Source organism: Temnothorax americanus, unplaced genomic scaffold, assembly GCF_048541705.1.
Source record: "Temnothorax americanus isolate GAGA-0224 unplaced genomic scaffold, ASM4854170v1 Scaffold119, whole genome shotgun sequence".
Taxonomy (NCBI): Eukaryota; Metazoa; Arthropoda; class Insecta; order Hymenoptera; family Formicidae; genus Temnothorax; species Temnothorax americanus.
In genome coordinates, this window is record NW_027509252.1 from 291,160 (window position 1) to 307,684 (window position 16,525).

The 16,525-nt window shown below is 50.1% G+C and overlaps 1 protein-coding gene and 1 pseudogene across 1 annotated transcript in view; both read right to left on the reverse strand.

Moving 5' to 3' along the window:
- Positions 1-4,584: 4,584 nt before the first annotated feature.
- LOC143908874 (SCY1-like protein 2) overlaps positions 4,585-16,525 on the reverse strand; it is a 56,354-nt gene continuing 44,413 nt past the window's right edge. The window contains exon 3 of the mRNA XM_077426706.1: positions 4,585-4,785. Within this exon, the coding sequence (XP_077282832.1) occupies positions 4,588-4,785 (198 nt within the window). The 3' untranslated portion in view covers positions 4,585-4,587. The remainder of the gene's footprint in view (positions 4,786-16,525) is intronic.
- On the reverse strand, positions 10,850-11,801 carry LOC143908868 (uncharacterized; annotated as a pseudogene).

Genomic DNA, 16,525 nt, shown 5'->3' on the forward strand with positions numbered 1-16,525 from the left:
CCGTTGGTCATTTCTCGCGTTAGATTAAGTCCGTATTTTCGCGTTTGTTATAGTATTTTGCGTCTCCTTGCGATCGCGCCGAAATTGATATCGCATTATTGTGTTGCGTTCGATCCTCGTTACGTTGGGACGTGGCTTACGCCACGATTCGTACTTGCGTTAGGCTTAAGATAATTGGCGACAGAATTCTCGCGCGACTCCCGGCGTTGCGTTCACGCACTCCGAGCGTGAGGTATCGTCCTGTCGCGATTTTTCCTGCGAGATCTTATTTTCTAATTCCGTGCTTATTTCGTGTTTGCCGTCGATGTTCCATATTACTTGTAAGTTTTGTCATACTGTTCTGAGATAGTCGCAGCGCCTTCTGCGCGTTACTATACGATAACGCCGTACCTCGTTTATTCTGGTGTCCGCGCTATTACACTAATTCTTTTGTTTCATTTCTAACGCTCGCGCGACTGATGATATGATTGTCTGACCGACCGAAGCCGACTCGGCTTTTATTGGTTCACGCGTGAATTTCTAACGAATAAATGTTATTTTGATTTGTTAATTGTTTGAGTTCGTGGCCTTATTTATGGCGTGTCACCCCGCCGAATATCGCGCCGCCCTTCATCACCCCCGCCCTAGCCCTTAGGTTGAGCTAGCCGATTCCTCGCACATCCGCACGTCTCGCTTTGCGTCTCGTGTTGGTTTTCTTTTGCGATTTCGCGGACGCGCGTTGACGCGTCTGGCGCCCAACGGTAAATTCGTTTCGCGGAGTGTCGGAGGTGCGAGGGAATCGTCGGAGAGGCCCGTCATTCCTTACTCCTTTTGATCCGGCACACGTCCCGGAGCGGTTCGGGAGTGAAAAAGCCGTGACACTATATACGATATTTCGCCTTTGTAACGCGCGACGACATAGTTGAATGGCGCCACGAAACACCGATAAGCGGCTCTTCCTAAGACAAAAAAATAAAGAGGAGAGACCGCGACGGTTAAGTCAAAAAATTTTTTGGTCGAGTACCTACGTCGTCGGGCCATCGACGCTCGCATTTTGTAGTGAGACGCCGTAACCGAATGGTGGCTCGCATGTTCTAGAAGGGTGAGATCAATGCGGAGTCAAGTGTCTAATTCGCTGTTTTGTTTATATTCGCCGATAAAATTCCAGCAGCCGAACGGCGCCTTTGTAATACCTCCGCGCCGATAAAGTGACGACACCCCCTCCCCCACGGACCACCTTTGGCGGTACCTTTTGTCAATACGATATGTTTATTAATATTTAATAAACATGTCCCGACACGCTCGCCGACCCCTCCCCCCCGCTACCCCCACCAACGAGTCGTCCCCCCCCCGGCAGACCCCTCGGCCGCGAGTCGTTGTAACCGAACTTAGGAGTGATATTCCCCCCGATTTAGATTTAGGTGTCACCGACACGGTCGCCACTCGATTTTAACCCCCAAACCGAGAAAGGATAACGCTAGATATTAGGATTTTCCCAACCTTTCGACGCTTTGCTGATTCCTCTTTCCTTGTTTCTGTTTCAGGTCGCCCCGTTGCCGCTGGATCTTGGATCGTCGATGGACCAAGCACCTCGGACCTCTTCTGGACTGCAGCTGTGCACCGCTGACTGTGTCTCTGGATCTGCGTTGGACCGACTTAGGATCTCCCCAAATGGACTTGGGATCGCCCACAGGTAAGTATCAGGATCAGGTAAGTATGTCTTTTAGGTAGGTTACCCGCACACGATTAAATTTGAGTACTCTGATTTCTTTTAGCAAATAAAATATAATCTATTTTATTTTAATTCAGGTTGTACAAATTTCGCGTGACCGACTTAAGATTTAACGCGTCTACCGCGGGATATGTTACGCAGAGTCTAAGTGTTGATCGTAAGGTTCTCAAGACCGAATTGACTGTACTTGTTGAAGCTCTAGCGCGGAATCCTCGATGCTTGGGCTTCGCTTGGGCTCCCGACTTCGGAGCTGCCTCCCCACTTCGGCGTGGCTCCGCCTCTTCACATCTGTTGCACACCTGTTCGCCTTACAATGCCAGGTGCCACACATCGCTTCCGCGTTCCTTTGAGGCAGATGTTGCCTCGAACAAAAGGCCTATTGTGTCTTATTATTCGCCTTCCTATTATTCGGGATAATGGCTCTCGCAATAACAAGTTTTTCATCTTTCTCGAACATTCCTTCGAGAATCTACCCGGTGTCCCATTTCCATTAATTCGTAATTAATTATTCGTTCGTCTGAATTTTATCCTTAATTTTCGCGGTAGAGATGGGACCCCGCGTTTACAATGGATTACTTATAGCTAACGCTTCGCTCGCTGTTTCGTGAAGCCTCGTGGTATGACCACTGGTCACTTGTCGCATACATTGGTCTATCGTTCTGTGTGGGATCGTTTACTTAGCCCGCGACGGTTGTATTCTCGTTTCGATTTTACCGCTCCGGCTTTTCCTCCGTGAAATCCGTTTACCATTTTCCTTGGTAACTCGATTTCGCGAGTTCCATATTATTCCTATCGGTTGCCGATGTCCACGGTGTTTTCGCGACCTACTTATTCCTATGTCGTTCTTAATTTGTCCTGCGACCTCGTGGTTCGCGTGGTTCTCTTACCATCCCGTATGGTAATGCGATCTCGATACCTATTATTTCGCTATGTTATCTATTCGCTGTAATCCTCTTTTCGAGGTGTTCCCGTTACCCTCGCATCGTAACTTTATCGCTCGCGTTGTTCATTTACCCGATGTGCTTACCATCGCCTGTGGTAAGCCGATTTTCGTTTTCGCACACTTTGTCGGACTTTTGTTGGTGGCTTTACGTTATTATTTATCTCCGTGATTCGCTCGCGTTATTTTTGTCCCGATTCGCTCGGTGGTTCGGCCTATTTAGTTACCCCCTAGTACGTGTGAACGCACCTTTACCGCGCGTCAGTAGCTCTCATCCCCTTCAGGGGTTATCTACTAGAGTCTCCCCGCTCTTATCAATCTTTGTCCTTAATTTATTGTTTTAGTATTCGCTGGGTACTCGGGATAAATTACATTTCGCATTTTATTTAAACAAACCAACTTTAAACTCTTTATTGAATGCAATTGAACCTTTTTCCTCGTTCGGACGGGTTTCCATAAACTTAAACCATAATTGTCGTCAACGCAACTAAAAGTAAAGTATAGGAAAACAAACGCAACTCTGAATGTCTCTAATATAAGAAATATACTTTCTTGTGCCTAGTCATTTGATACTTAATTTACTATCTTTAATCCTTAGGCCTATTTATTTTATTCTCTACATTTTTACGCATACGGCGCCTCAAATGGTCGTCCCGCGTCGCATGGCGCTCAATCGCTCCGCCATTGTCGCTACGTTCAACTTTGCCGCCCGGACTACACGCCGCTGGGCCTGTATGATCTCAGGGCTGGCTCGCACATCATTGTCTCCGGGTGGTGATGCCGGTCTGTACCCCTTTTTTTCCTGATCGTATTTTACCAAGGGGTGTGGCAACACTACATCCCCCATGATCCTGGGTTGTCTCCTTGTGTCGTCGTTGGTCGTCGGCAATGCAGCTGCCGGCTGCATCGTCATCCCCCCCTCGTTCCCCCTCGCCTTCGAGTCCTCCCCCCGCTCCCCCTCGCCAACGAGTCGTCCCCCCCCGCTCCCCCTCACCAACGAGTCGTCCCCCCCCGGCAGACCCCTCGGCCGCGAGTCCTCCCCCCTCCCCCCCGCTCCCCCTCACCAGCGAGTCGCCCTCCCCCGCCCCGCTCCCCCTCGCCTTCGAGTCCTCCCCCCCCTCCCGCCCTCCCGGCAGACCCCTCAACAACGAGTCCTTCCCCCCCGCCCCTCACCCCCCCCTGAGATCCCCGGCCTAGAACTCTTATTAATATATCTACTCACTTTCGTATAGCTTCGCGGGCCGTAGTCTGGCCCACGCGCTCGGCGCGTGATCGGTGGGCGCGCGCGCGCCGCGCGTACCGTCTTGATTGTGCGGTCGGGAGACTGCCACAATATCATTACATAATTTTTAAACACTTTAAAGATGTACCTGTTATACACAAATACAGTTAATAAGGAAGCATCAAGGTGAGAAGATCGTCACTGTCCACTGGATCATCGAAGTCAAGCGACTCCGACGCGGTACTGTACTGGGATGGGTGACCGCCTTGAGAGAGCGGCTATATGCACATGGCATGTAACGAAACAGTTAAAAAGACTTTTTTTCTTAAATAAAGAAAAAGAACATATTTTTATAAACGTTTATCAAGTAGACATTTTAAAATTTTAATTTCATAAAAAACATTTCTAGAAACCGGTATGTCGTACATTGGACCTATTTTTGCCGTCAATAAAACGTCAGAAATTGACGTCTTTAGGATGTGACTTAGGACCGCGTAAAATACGTCATTTTTACGTTAAACTATAAGAATAAATGACGTAACATACGTCATAAAATGACGTAAAAATCACGTCATTATGACAACTGTCTGCTACCTGGTAGTTTTGTCATATTGTATATTTATTTATCGACAAATTGCTTTGTCGTACTTAGCTATAGGCTATTTGAAGCGAATCGTAATATAATATATATCTACTTTAGTTAATGAAAAATGGCTAATACTGACTAAAAATGGATAAACTTCGATTACTGTCCCTATCTTTAAAACGAAGGATGATGAGATTAGACTCACCGATAAACTCGAACCCCGACAACTTCCACGTGCCCCTTTTTGTGATAATAATGCTCGTCGGGCAAATGTTTCTATGGAGAACTTTACAGTTGCCATGAAGAAATAATAAGGCTTCGGTGATCTGCAAGGAGTAATAAAGGATTCGTAATGTTAACTGGAGCAATTATTCGGACCGCACCCCTGCATTTTCATGCCAATATTATTGTAACGATGCACCCCGTGCGCTAAGCATCGTTCCCGGCTAACGACCGCCGGATGCCGCCCGACCGACGACCAGTCGGGCGAAGACCAGGGCGCGGTGAGCCCACATTTTTAATGTAATTTCAATCGCACCGTGTGCGCGGGCCAAGCGCGGCACCAGTGCCTCCCGACGAGCGACGACGGCAGCCGAGCCGCCCCGAGGACGAGCGCGGCGCCGCGCCACCCCACCACAGCGCGACGATCGGCGCTCCTCGCAAACCCGCCGCGCCGGGCGGGTATATAAACCGCCGCTCCGGCGAGAAAGACAGACTTCGTCGAAAAGCTCCGCTTCTTCCAGACGAAACCTATCCCGACTCCCAGGGAACACACCAAACGAGGTCCGGTGCTCCGAGTCTCGACTGAGAGCTCTCAGGTGTTCTCGCACTCCTTCAAACCTAACGCCGAAGGCACGGTTACGCGGGGTCGAGCGCGCTCGGCCTCGCAACGAGGGCTCTTGCTGCCGCCGCCTCGGGGCCGGGGCTCCGGAAATCTTCCTACGCTACGCGGTCCCGCACGCATATCATCGCGATTCCGCGACATCCGCGAGCCTCCAGGCAGTATACCGCGTTCGTCGTTAAATACCGCGCCGTTATCAAGTGCAAAGGCACTTCCTGTAAATATACCGCGTCCGCCTATATGTAATACGTCTATGTAATATACCGAGCCCGTGGAATACGTCTATGTAACGCTACCGCGTCCGTTGTTGAACGCCGCGCCGTTATCAAGTGCAAAGGCGCTTCCCGTAAATATACCGCGTCCGCCTATATGTAATACGTCTATGTAATATACCGAGCCCGTGGAATACGTCTATGTAACGCTACCGCATCCGTTGTTGAATGCCGTGCCGTTATCAAGTGCAAAGGCACTTCCTGTAAATATACCGCGTCCGCCTATATGTAATACGTCTATGTAATATACCGAGCCCGTCGAGTAACGATACCGCGTTTGTCATCAAGTGCATCCGCACTACCTCTTCGTTGTATATATCGCGTCATTTCGGGTAGATAATTAAACTGTGAATAAAACTCCTGCATGTCTCACTAAATTGATTATTGTCTCTGGGCCTGTCATCGGACTCCTGATCCCGCACACCAGTCCGCGTTCGATAAAGTCAGGCCGTTACATGGCGCCCGAACAGGGACCGTTTTGATCCGCTCCGAGAGACAGTAATCAAGAGACAGCATGCCGAAATCGTGGATATATAAATTGGCGAAAAGCCAGCTGAACGCGGAGCTCGTCAAGCTCGAGCTGGACACCGACGGCTCGGTTGACGAGATGCGCCAACGCCTGAGCGCGTATATAACCAAGCACCCGGAAACGGTGCCGTCCACCGTCGCGGGGGATGACCCGCCACAGGATACACCCCTGATCTCCGTGCACCCGCCCGAAAAACTACGCATACCGATCGACACACGCCCACCGCTATCGCCGAACGTGGCCTTTCACACGCCGCCGGTAATGACGACGCCGTTCGTACCCTTTCGCCCGACCGCGAACGACCGGCCCAGCGAGACCCCCGCCCAGGTCATGGATCAGATACGGAAATGGAGGTGCCACTTCGACGGGAAAGACTCGGTGACCTTCCTCGAGCGGCTCGAGGAGCTGAAAGATGCCTATAGTTATTCCGGCGCGCAGTTACTCATGGGGCTACCCGAACTACTCCGGGGCGACGCGCTTCTCTGGTGCAGAAACAACCGCCCCAACTGGCAGGGATGGGAGGACTTCTGCGCCGACTTTCGCGAATATTACCTGCCGCGCCGGTATCACGCCACGCTGGTCCGCGAAATCCAAACACGCTTGCAGAAACCGGACGAGCCATACCGGAAATTCGCGACCGAAATGCTCACAATGATGCGGAGGGCCACCGGATTCGCGGAAGACGACCAAGTCGAGGCGTTGTACAATAACATGCATCCGCGGTACCAGATGTATATTCGCCGCGATACGGTGACCCGTACCCGAGACATTCTGCGCCTGGCGGAAGAGTTCGAACACATCGAGGAAATGACGCGCGCCCGCCAAGTCATCACGCCGAAACCCGCGGTCGCCGCCGCAGCTTACGACCGTCGCGAATACTGCTGGCGGTGCAAGCAGCGGGGCCACACCCGTTTTGATTGCCGACGACCGCCGCGCCGGTTCTGCTCGCAGTGCGGCCGGGATGGCGTTTTTACCAAAGATTGCCACCCGCCGCCGGGAAATGCCGCTCGGGCCGGGGAAGAAGCGGCCGTCCCCCGATCCTCCGAATAGTATACAAACCGCGCCCGTTCCTAACCGTCATGGTAGCCAAACAGCCCGTCGACGCCCTGCTAGATACCGGATCCGAGGCATCGTTCGTAAACGCACGCACCGCCGATAGGCTCGCCCGTGACTTTCCAATCCGACCGGTCGACGGGCACGTGTACCTCGCCGACGGGTCAAGCACCACCGTTTCGGGCTTGATCACGTTTCCCGTAACAATGCAAGGGAGGATGTTTTGGCACATATTTCAAATCATGCCAACGCTCGAGTACGACCTGCTCATCGGCGTCGACTTATGGATGAAATTGGACTTCGCCATACCGTCCCCGACCGCACCGAGCACGGAGACGCGGACCGCCGCCGTAGAGAACCTACCCGAGGGGGGCGCGCAGCCGGAGGACGAACGCCTCCGCCGTTTTTTGGCCGACGAACTGGCGAAATTCGAAGCCGTGCGAGGCCCCACCGACTGTGCCGAGCACGTTATCCGCGTAAAGACCGACCGTCCGATTAAGCAACGGTATCGGCCGCGCAACCCCGCGATGCAAGCGATCATCGACGCCGAAGTCGACAAAATGCTTCGCGACGGGATCATCGAACCCTCGCACAGCGCCTGGAGCTCGCCAGTCGTCATCGTGCGGAAAAAAAGACGGCAAACCGCGGTTTTGCATCGATTTTCGCCAAGTAAACGACGTGACCGAAAAGGACGCCTACCCGATACCTCAGATCACCGCGACCCTCGATAAACTCCGGGGGGCCCGATACCTGACGACTCTTGACTTAAAAAACGGGTACTGGCAGGTGCCGCTTTCACCGGAAAGCCGGCCCGTAACCGCTTTTACCGTCCCGAGAAAAGGCTTAATGCAATTCACCGTAATGCCGTTCGGGTTGCACTCGGCGCCGGCCACGTTTCAGCGCTTGCTCGACACCGTGTTAGGCCCCGAGCTGGAGCCACGCGTGTTCGTCTACCTGGATGACATCGTCATTATCAGCGAGACATTCGAGGAACACCTGAGGATCATGCGCGAAGTGTTCCGCCGGCTCCGCGAAGCCAGCCTGCGGATCAACCCCGAAAAGTGCCGGTTCTGCGTCAACCGAATTAAATATCTCGGCCACATCATCGACCGCGACGGTATTCGAACCGACCCCGAAAAGGTCAGCGCCGTCGCGAACTGGCCCGCCCCGCAAAACGTCCGTCAAGTCCGGCAGTTTCTGGGGATCGCGTCCTGGTACCGCCGGTTCGTTAAGGACTTCGCAACCCTCGCCGCACCGCTCACCGCGTTGACCCGCAAGCAGGCGCGGTGGACCTGGGGGGAAACCGAACGGGCCGCGTTCGAGACGCTGAAAGGGGTTCTGACAACCGCTCCGGTGCTCGCTTGCCCCGACTTCACGCGCCAATTTTACCTGCAGACCGACGCCAGCACCACCGGCCTCGAGGCCGTGCTGACGCAGTATTTTCCCGAGGGAGAGCGCGTGATCGCGTACGCCAGCCGCACTCTGAATAACGCCGAACGAAATTACAGCGCCACCGAATTAGAGTGTCTTGCGGTGATCTGGGGCATCAGGAGAATGCGCGGGTACCTTGAAGGGTACCGGTTCACGGTGATCACGGATCACCAATCTTTAAAATGGCTGCAAAAGATAGAATCACCGTCCGGCCGACTGGGGAGGTGGGCGTTCGAATTGCAACAGTTCGATTTCGACGTCAAGTACCGTAAAGGGACCCTCAACAAGGTGGCCGACGCGCTGTCACGGCAACCCGAAAGCCTCGGCATCTCCGCACCGAAATGCCCGTGGTACACGCGTATGTGGCACACGACCGAAGCCACTCCGCACGAAGTACCTGACTTCCGAATCGATCGCGGACGGCTGTGGAAGCACGTGCTCCACAGCCTGGACTTTAAAGACACTCCGGCGGGCGAACAATGGAAGGAGTGCGTCCCGAAGGACCAGCGCGCCGCGATCCTCGAACGGTACCACGACGCACCCACCGCCGGCCACCTGGGAATCGCTAAGACGATCGCGAGAGTCGCGCTCCGCTATTACTGGCCCGGCATGTTCCGCGATATCGCCCGCTACGTAAGGGAATGCCCGACATGCCTGGCGCACAAAGCCGCGCAGGAGAAACCGGCCGGTCAGTTACATCCGACCACCCATCGATCACCCGTGGCAGCAGGTCACCATTGACCTCGTCGGTCCGCTTCCGCGATCCGCCGCCGGCCATGTTTGGCTCTTAAATATGCAAGACCGCTTTACGAAATGGGTCGAGCTCCGCCCGCAGCGGCGAGCCACCGCGCCGGCCATCGTAAAGGCTATCACGGAAGCCATTATCCTCCGTCATGGATGCCCGGACGAAATCCTGTCGGATAATGGCACCCAGTTGAAATCGCAACAACTCGCAAAGTTGCTAGACGAGTGCGGGATTCGTCACCGATTCACGCCGGCATACGCGCCCCACTGCAACCCGGTGGAGCGCACAAATCGCGTGATTAAAACGATGATCGCACAGTACGCAAAAAGGCACAAAACCTGGGACGAAAACCTACCCGAGCTCCAGTTCGCGTACAACACCGCGACGCACGACGCGACCGGCTACACGCCCGCATACCTAAACCACGGCCGCGAATTACGGCGCCCCGGGGAAAACGCGCCGCGCGACGCTCTGATCCCACCGTCGACACTCCACCGCCACCTGACCGAGGCATACGGACTCGTAAAAATCCAGTTGGCGCGCGCGTTTCAGCACCAGGAGAAGCATTACAACCTCCGCCGCCGAGAATGGAGACCGAGAATTGGGGAATGGGTATGGAAGCGGGACCGCCCGTTGTCCAACAAAAGCGCGGCGTTTAACGCGAAGCTCGCGCCAAAGTTTATCGGCCCGCTAGAGATTCGCCGCATCATTTCGCCGGTCATTGTGGATCTCCGTAGCCGCTTGGGAAAATGGTACCGGCACGTGCACGTGCAAGATTTAAAGCGCGCCCCGGCCGATATACCACCCGCCGTGCCTGATCCGGACCTGGAGGGAGGGAACGCGCTCGCACCGGCCGTTACCGCCGTTCAAACGAACTCCGCCGGAAAGCGTGCGTCCACACGTCAACGCCGACGAACCGAATATTGTTACGCGACGACGACCTACCCCGACATAAACAGTTGCCGGAAAACAGAAACAAGCGCAATGAGCCCCGACGCGACGCACAGTGGGGCCAAATCCCGAAAAGCTGGCCAAAACCTCAAATGAACTTAGAATCGAGCAAAAATTGGTATACTATGGTTTTCGAAATTGCTGATTACAAATCCAAAGTTAAAATTATTGTGAACAAAATGGCGGATCCAATATGGCGGTCATACATGTAAAAAAGATATCAGACTTTAATAAAAATTAATATACAAGTGTTTTTAAGGTCGCTGATTACACATCCAAAGTTAAAATTATTGTGAACAAAATGGCGGATCCAATATGGCGGTCACACATGTGAAAAAGATATCAGACTTTAATGAAAATTAGTATACAGGGGTTTTTGAGGTCGCTGATTACAAATTTCAAGCCAAAATTACTGTAAGCAAAATGGCATTTAATATGGTGAACGCATGTGTGAAAAATATGTAAATTTTTTTAATAAAGAAAAAATTATAGGCTCGATACTAACACAACTAAGCAAATATATATATATATATATATAAAATAATGTTAGAACGATAGTGATCAAAAGATAAAACATGATTTAAAAACATTACTGGAGATAATTAATCGGAATCCACGTCAGAATCAGAATTAAGTCCGCGTCAGAATCGGAATCAAATCTACGTCAGAATCAATTTCCGAATCGTAGATCCAAATCGTGTCAATCGTAGAGCCGTATTCCGTTTCGGTTGCAACAGTCACTGTAAGAAAGACACAATTATATTTAGTTTAAATTAATACATTAAAAAATAAAATATATTTATTTGACAAAAAATATTACTAAGGATAATTAATCGGAATCACTGTCAGAGTAGGAATCCACCCCAGATTCAGAATCAACTTCCGAATCGGTGTCAAGCGTAGTTCCAGATTCGGTTTTGGTTGCAACAGTAGGTGAGAGTAATAGCTCTACAGCTTCCCGTGATAAACTTTTTAGTTTCTTCTGTGGCAGTTTTCTGATGCTGGAGATGAAGTTACCATAAGCCGATTGAAAATATCTTCCATTGTTTTGGCTCTTGAACATTTTTGTGAGAAGTCTTCACGATATCTTTTCGAGCTTCTTGAGCATCTTCAGATAACTGGCCGATTGGTAATAATGCATGAGCTATTATTTGTGGACCATGAATTAATAGCTTATGCACCGTAGTATGCATATAATACTACGGGTATAGTTCGACAAATTTTCTTGCAGTTTCAACCGCATATTCTTGAAATTTGTCACAATTTATCTCGTGGCCACTGGAAATAACTTGTAGAATTACGTGAAAGCGTTTGATTAAACCTTCGTCCAATCCTGTTATCGAAGCAGACTTAGCCGAATTTTCAAAAAAGCGCCGAGCTGTATTCCCATCATTGGTACTTCCGTATCCTGGCTTTGGACGATCGATGTTTAGCCCCAATTTTAAACGAAATCCTTTTTGAATATTTCTCTTGCGGTCTTCTGTCATCTGCTTCTCTTTCGTACAACGCACTTGCCATTTTTTAATGTCGAGTCTGTAGGACAAATGCAAACAGCATTCGAAAAAACGTATCCACGCATGCAATGTCGACAACCCAAACTTTATATTATTTTCATCGACCTCTTTTTGTAACATAGCATCAATGTTATTAAAATCTTTACTTGTAGCTCCACACAAATAACAACGTTGCGCAGATTTCGTAGATGTCAATGCGTTGCACACTTTACCATCGATCATTGTAAATGCCATGTTGTACACAATCGAAATTTCCTTTCCATCTATGACAGTTTCAAAAGGAACAAGTGCTTTAATCTGTTCTTCGATGTATTGCGCTTCGTTGACTGTCGACTCTATGTCTTCGTGCAGAAACTGTAGTCTTAACGGTCTACAAAATCGAGGTGATGAAGGCCTAGGGTTTTTCCAAATCATGATTTGTGCCTTCGATTCGTGATCGACAGACATGAGTTGTAATGGCACAAGTGAAGTAAGAAATACATTCGCATTTGATTTGCTGTCGTCAATAAATGTCTGTTTGTATTCACTTTGTCCAGAGCTTCCATCACAACCCCATTTACAAATAAAGTCCATATTATTTACGTTTCTTTGCGTCAAACTTCGAATTACGTCATTTTGGAGGAATAAAATACGCTGGACTGTATGGTCCAATAAAGCTTGTAAATTGACTTCTGCACTACTCTCTGTGATACTAACAGCCGTACAAGGTGGATAACAACGTTTTTTTGCTTGTATCACTTTCTTGTAAGGAGGATACAATTTACAATTATTTTCCTTGCTCACTGATCTTAGTCCTTGGTACTGACTTTTGGATAATTTGCATTCTATCAAAACGGAAAGTGCAGCATCATCAGATAATGTACTTTCTGTTGTTGATTGGAAAGCTTTTCGATACCGCAAAGCTCTCGTTGGACTCGTCAGTGCTGCTTCCTTCACAAGTTTCGAAGCGTGTAACTGTCCTGCAGATCGTAAACTCATTTGAGTGGCATATGCTAATTCGCTTGAGGTCGATGTTGTACGAATTCCTTCGGTCTTCCTTCGTTTTGATCTTTCACTGCAAGACACAAATTCCGAGGAAGGGCGACCGCTTTTCTTGGTCGGTATCTTTTGAAAAATAGCAGGTAGTGGAAAGAATACGGGTTCACTAAGCCATTTCTAGTAGTTTTTGAAAAAGATCCCCTCTGTCTTATTGACCTTTTGCCACATGGTTCTCATTTTATAGAATGATGTGGAAAAGGACGCTCTCATATCTTCACGTACCTGTACGGAACGTCCACTTTTTTCGAAAAAAATTTTTTCCAGGTGTTCTATTATAATATTTAATTCGTCTTTTAAATGATTTCTGACGATTATAAAAACTTCCTTTCGAGTATATTGTAAAAATTGTTGATCACTAGATCCTGTAATAAAAGCATACAAAATTTAAAAAACTGATTTGAATATGAAAACTTAGAACATTAAAATAAACCGAAATAAAATAAAAATGAAGTAACTGTAAATATATAGATTTAAACGTTTTGGATAATGGAGCGCGATTTATCGAAAACACTAATCGACGTAAACATCGATCCGGGATATGTATATTGTATGATTTGTTATTATTAGGGATAGAATTACTGAAAGAACAAAAGGACATAAGCATTTTCAAGCCGAGTCATTGTCCTGAAGCGAAACGATCGACAAATCGCAAATGAGCAACGTAGCGATAATAAGCGAAAAAACAGCATGATAGGCAGCTCTCGGCAGCTAATTTTTGTGAATTTCGCATGATAATAAAATGAACTAAAGCCCTAAATTTGGATCTTCGCGGAATATAGCGGAATATATAACTTTCTATCCAGTTAAAAATAGAAGTTTATAAAATTATATTGTCTTCGTAAGGCAGAATTATGCCTTGTTTCAACACGATAAAAATTAAATTTATAGGTTATATTAGTGTAAAAACATTTTCTACATACCTGCAGGAGTTATTTCCATGTCGTAGAATTAAAATCGAACACTTCACTTTCAAGCTATCCGATATATAATATACCGTAATTTTCTTTCCTTTGTTACGCGATGCGTGCGCTCTGAACGAAGGCTAACTTTGAACTGAGCTCACAGACGCAGGTATGAGGATAGGGTCTTTTCCTTTTACAATTGGATGCACCAAACATCCTTCTACCCATCCCACCAGTCAAAATTCCCCGAATCAAATTTTCATTTTTTAAGTTTTGGCCAGCTTTTCGGGATTTGGCCCCACTGTGCGACGGCGGAAGAGAGCGCCGATCGTCAGAATATCAAGAAACATGACGGACGAAACACCGGCAGCCGCCACATTCTAACCGAAATCGCCAAGATCCTCGGCGAAGATGAGGAGTACGACCCGGCCAACCCCGGAATCGACCGAGGATGGGCCACCGTGTACAGGGGCGAGCCCGACACGGGACCACCACCGCCGCCAGCCGGGCCGACTCAGCCGAGGGCCGTGCCACGGGTTGGCACGGTCATACAACGGTCGGACGCAGCCAACAGGGCCAAGCAAGCCTGGCTGCTGGCCACACCGCCGCCACCACCACGACGACCACGACCGCTGAGCGAGGCCCCCCGATGCCCACGGCCAACCCTGCAGCCGGCACGGGTAATGGGACCGTTGCCGCCACCGCCGATCCCGATCCAAGTCGAGCCCGGGGTAATCGTCGAAGTACCCCACTTCGCATGCCACGTCGCCCGGCAGTACAAGCCCACGCTCGGGCATCGACGATGGCACATCCGCTTTAACGGAGATGGCTCCGTACGGTGGATAAAAGAAAAGTCGCGGGGAAAACCAGCCTGAGGCCAGCCGACCATCCAGCCGACGCCTCCGACCAGCCGAGTGAGATGGCAAGCAATATGCCTCTAGTTTCAGGCATTCCTAAGAGGGGGGGGTGTAACGATGCACCCCGTGCGCTAAGCATCGTTCCCGGCTAACGACCGCCGGATGCCGCCCGACCGACGACCAGTCGGGCGAAGACCAGAGCGCGGTGAGCCCACATTTTTAATGTAATTTCAAACGCACCGTGTGCGCGGGCCAAGCGCGGCACCAGTGCCTCCCGACGAGCGACGACGGCAGCCGAGCCGCCCCAAGGACGAGCGCGGCGCCGCGCCACCCCACCACAGTGCGACGATCGGCGCTCCTCGCGAACCCGCCGCGCCGGGCGGGTATATAAACCGCCGCTCCGGCGAGAAAGACAGACTTCGTCGAAAAGCTCCGCTTCTTCCAGACGAAACCTATCCCGACTCCCAAAGAACACACCAAACGAGGTCCGGTGCTCCGAGTCTCGACTGAGAGCTCTCAGGTGTTCTCGCACTCCTTCAAACCTAACCCCGAAGGCACGGTTACGCGAAGTCGAGCGCGCTCGGCCTCGCAACGAGGGCTCTCGCTGCCGCCGCCTCGGGGCCGGGGCTCCGGAAATCTTGTTACGCTACGCGGTCCCGCACGCATATCATCGCGATACCGCGACATCCGCGAGCCTCCAGGCAGTATACCGCGTTCGTCGTTAAATACCGCGCCGTTATCAAGTGCAAAGGCACTTCCTGTAAATATACCGCGTCCGCCTATATGTAATACGTCTATGTAATTTTTACGTCTTGCGTTTTACGTTTCGTCGGTAGGGTACTGTCGTGAGTGTCTAACATAGAGACAGTATGGATTGCTCGTATAGAATAACGTACTTTTATTACAATATCGGGAGATACAGAGCTCGTAACCGCCAGACAGAGTACATCCACGAACCGGCGACTTAAAAACTAACTGAGAACGGACTCTCGCGCTATACTCGTTTTTGATTGGCCGATCGCGCGCATGTGCTCATACATAACATTCTTCCCTCCTCAGGAAAATAAAGAAAGTTAATTTGGAACATATCTGTTGGGAGGACGAAGAAATCGAGTTGATCTGCGCGGTATAACCGGAGGCGTAAAGAATGGTTCCGGGGACGACTCTGGTGTTCTAATCGGTGACTGGGTTGGAGTAGACCGAATTGATCCGGGGGTTCTTGGTCGTCGTTCAGGAGTCGAACAGGTAGTTGCATCTGGGGTGCTTCCCGACCTGTCTCCATAAAAATGAACTCGTCGAGGTGATCTGGACTGTTCAGCACTACCAGATTGGCTGACATTTGCTGACGAGCAAACGGGTTCTCTCGCAGTGAATGCTCGGATTTGATCCAAATGACGCTTAAACCGTTGACCTGCATATTCCACCTCGTAGTGTAGATTGCCTAGTTTGGTAACAATTTTACCTGGGATCCATTTATCCATTCGAGAGTTACCCAAGAGGAAATAAATCGTTTGTTCAGGTTCGAACGATCTAAATAACGGGTTGAGCTGTTGTTGCTTCTCCTTATTCCTGGTAAATACATCATCAGGTCGGACCAAATCTAACCGAGTTCGTATGTTACGTCCTAGAAAAAGTTGAGCAGGAGGCTGTCCTGTTGCTGCGTGTGGAGCTTTTCGGTACTGTTGCAGGAACTGATTCAAGTTTCGTTGTATAGATCCTGGCGTAGTAGACATGGCATTTAAGGCATTTTTCACGGTCTGCACATACCGTTCCGCTTGACCATTTGTCGAAGGATGATACGGCGCGGTAAGCTTATGGTACTTTACGCCGCTCATTTGCAAGAAATTTTCAAATTCAGCTGAGACAAACTGACGACCGTTATCCGAGACAACAGTAACTGGAACACCGTATCTCGAAAATAATTCATTTAGAA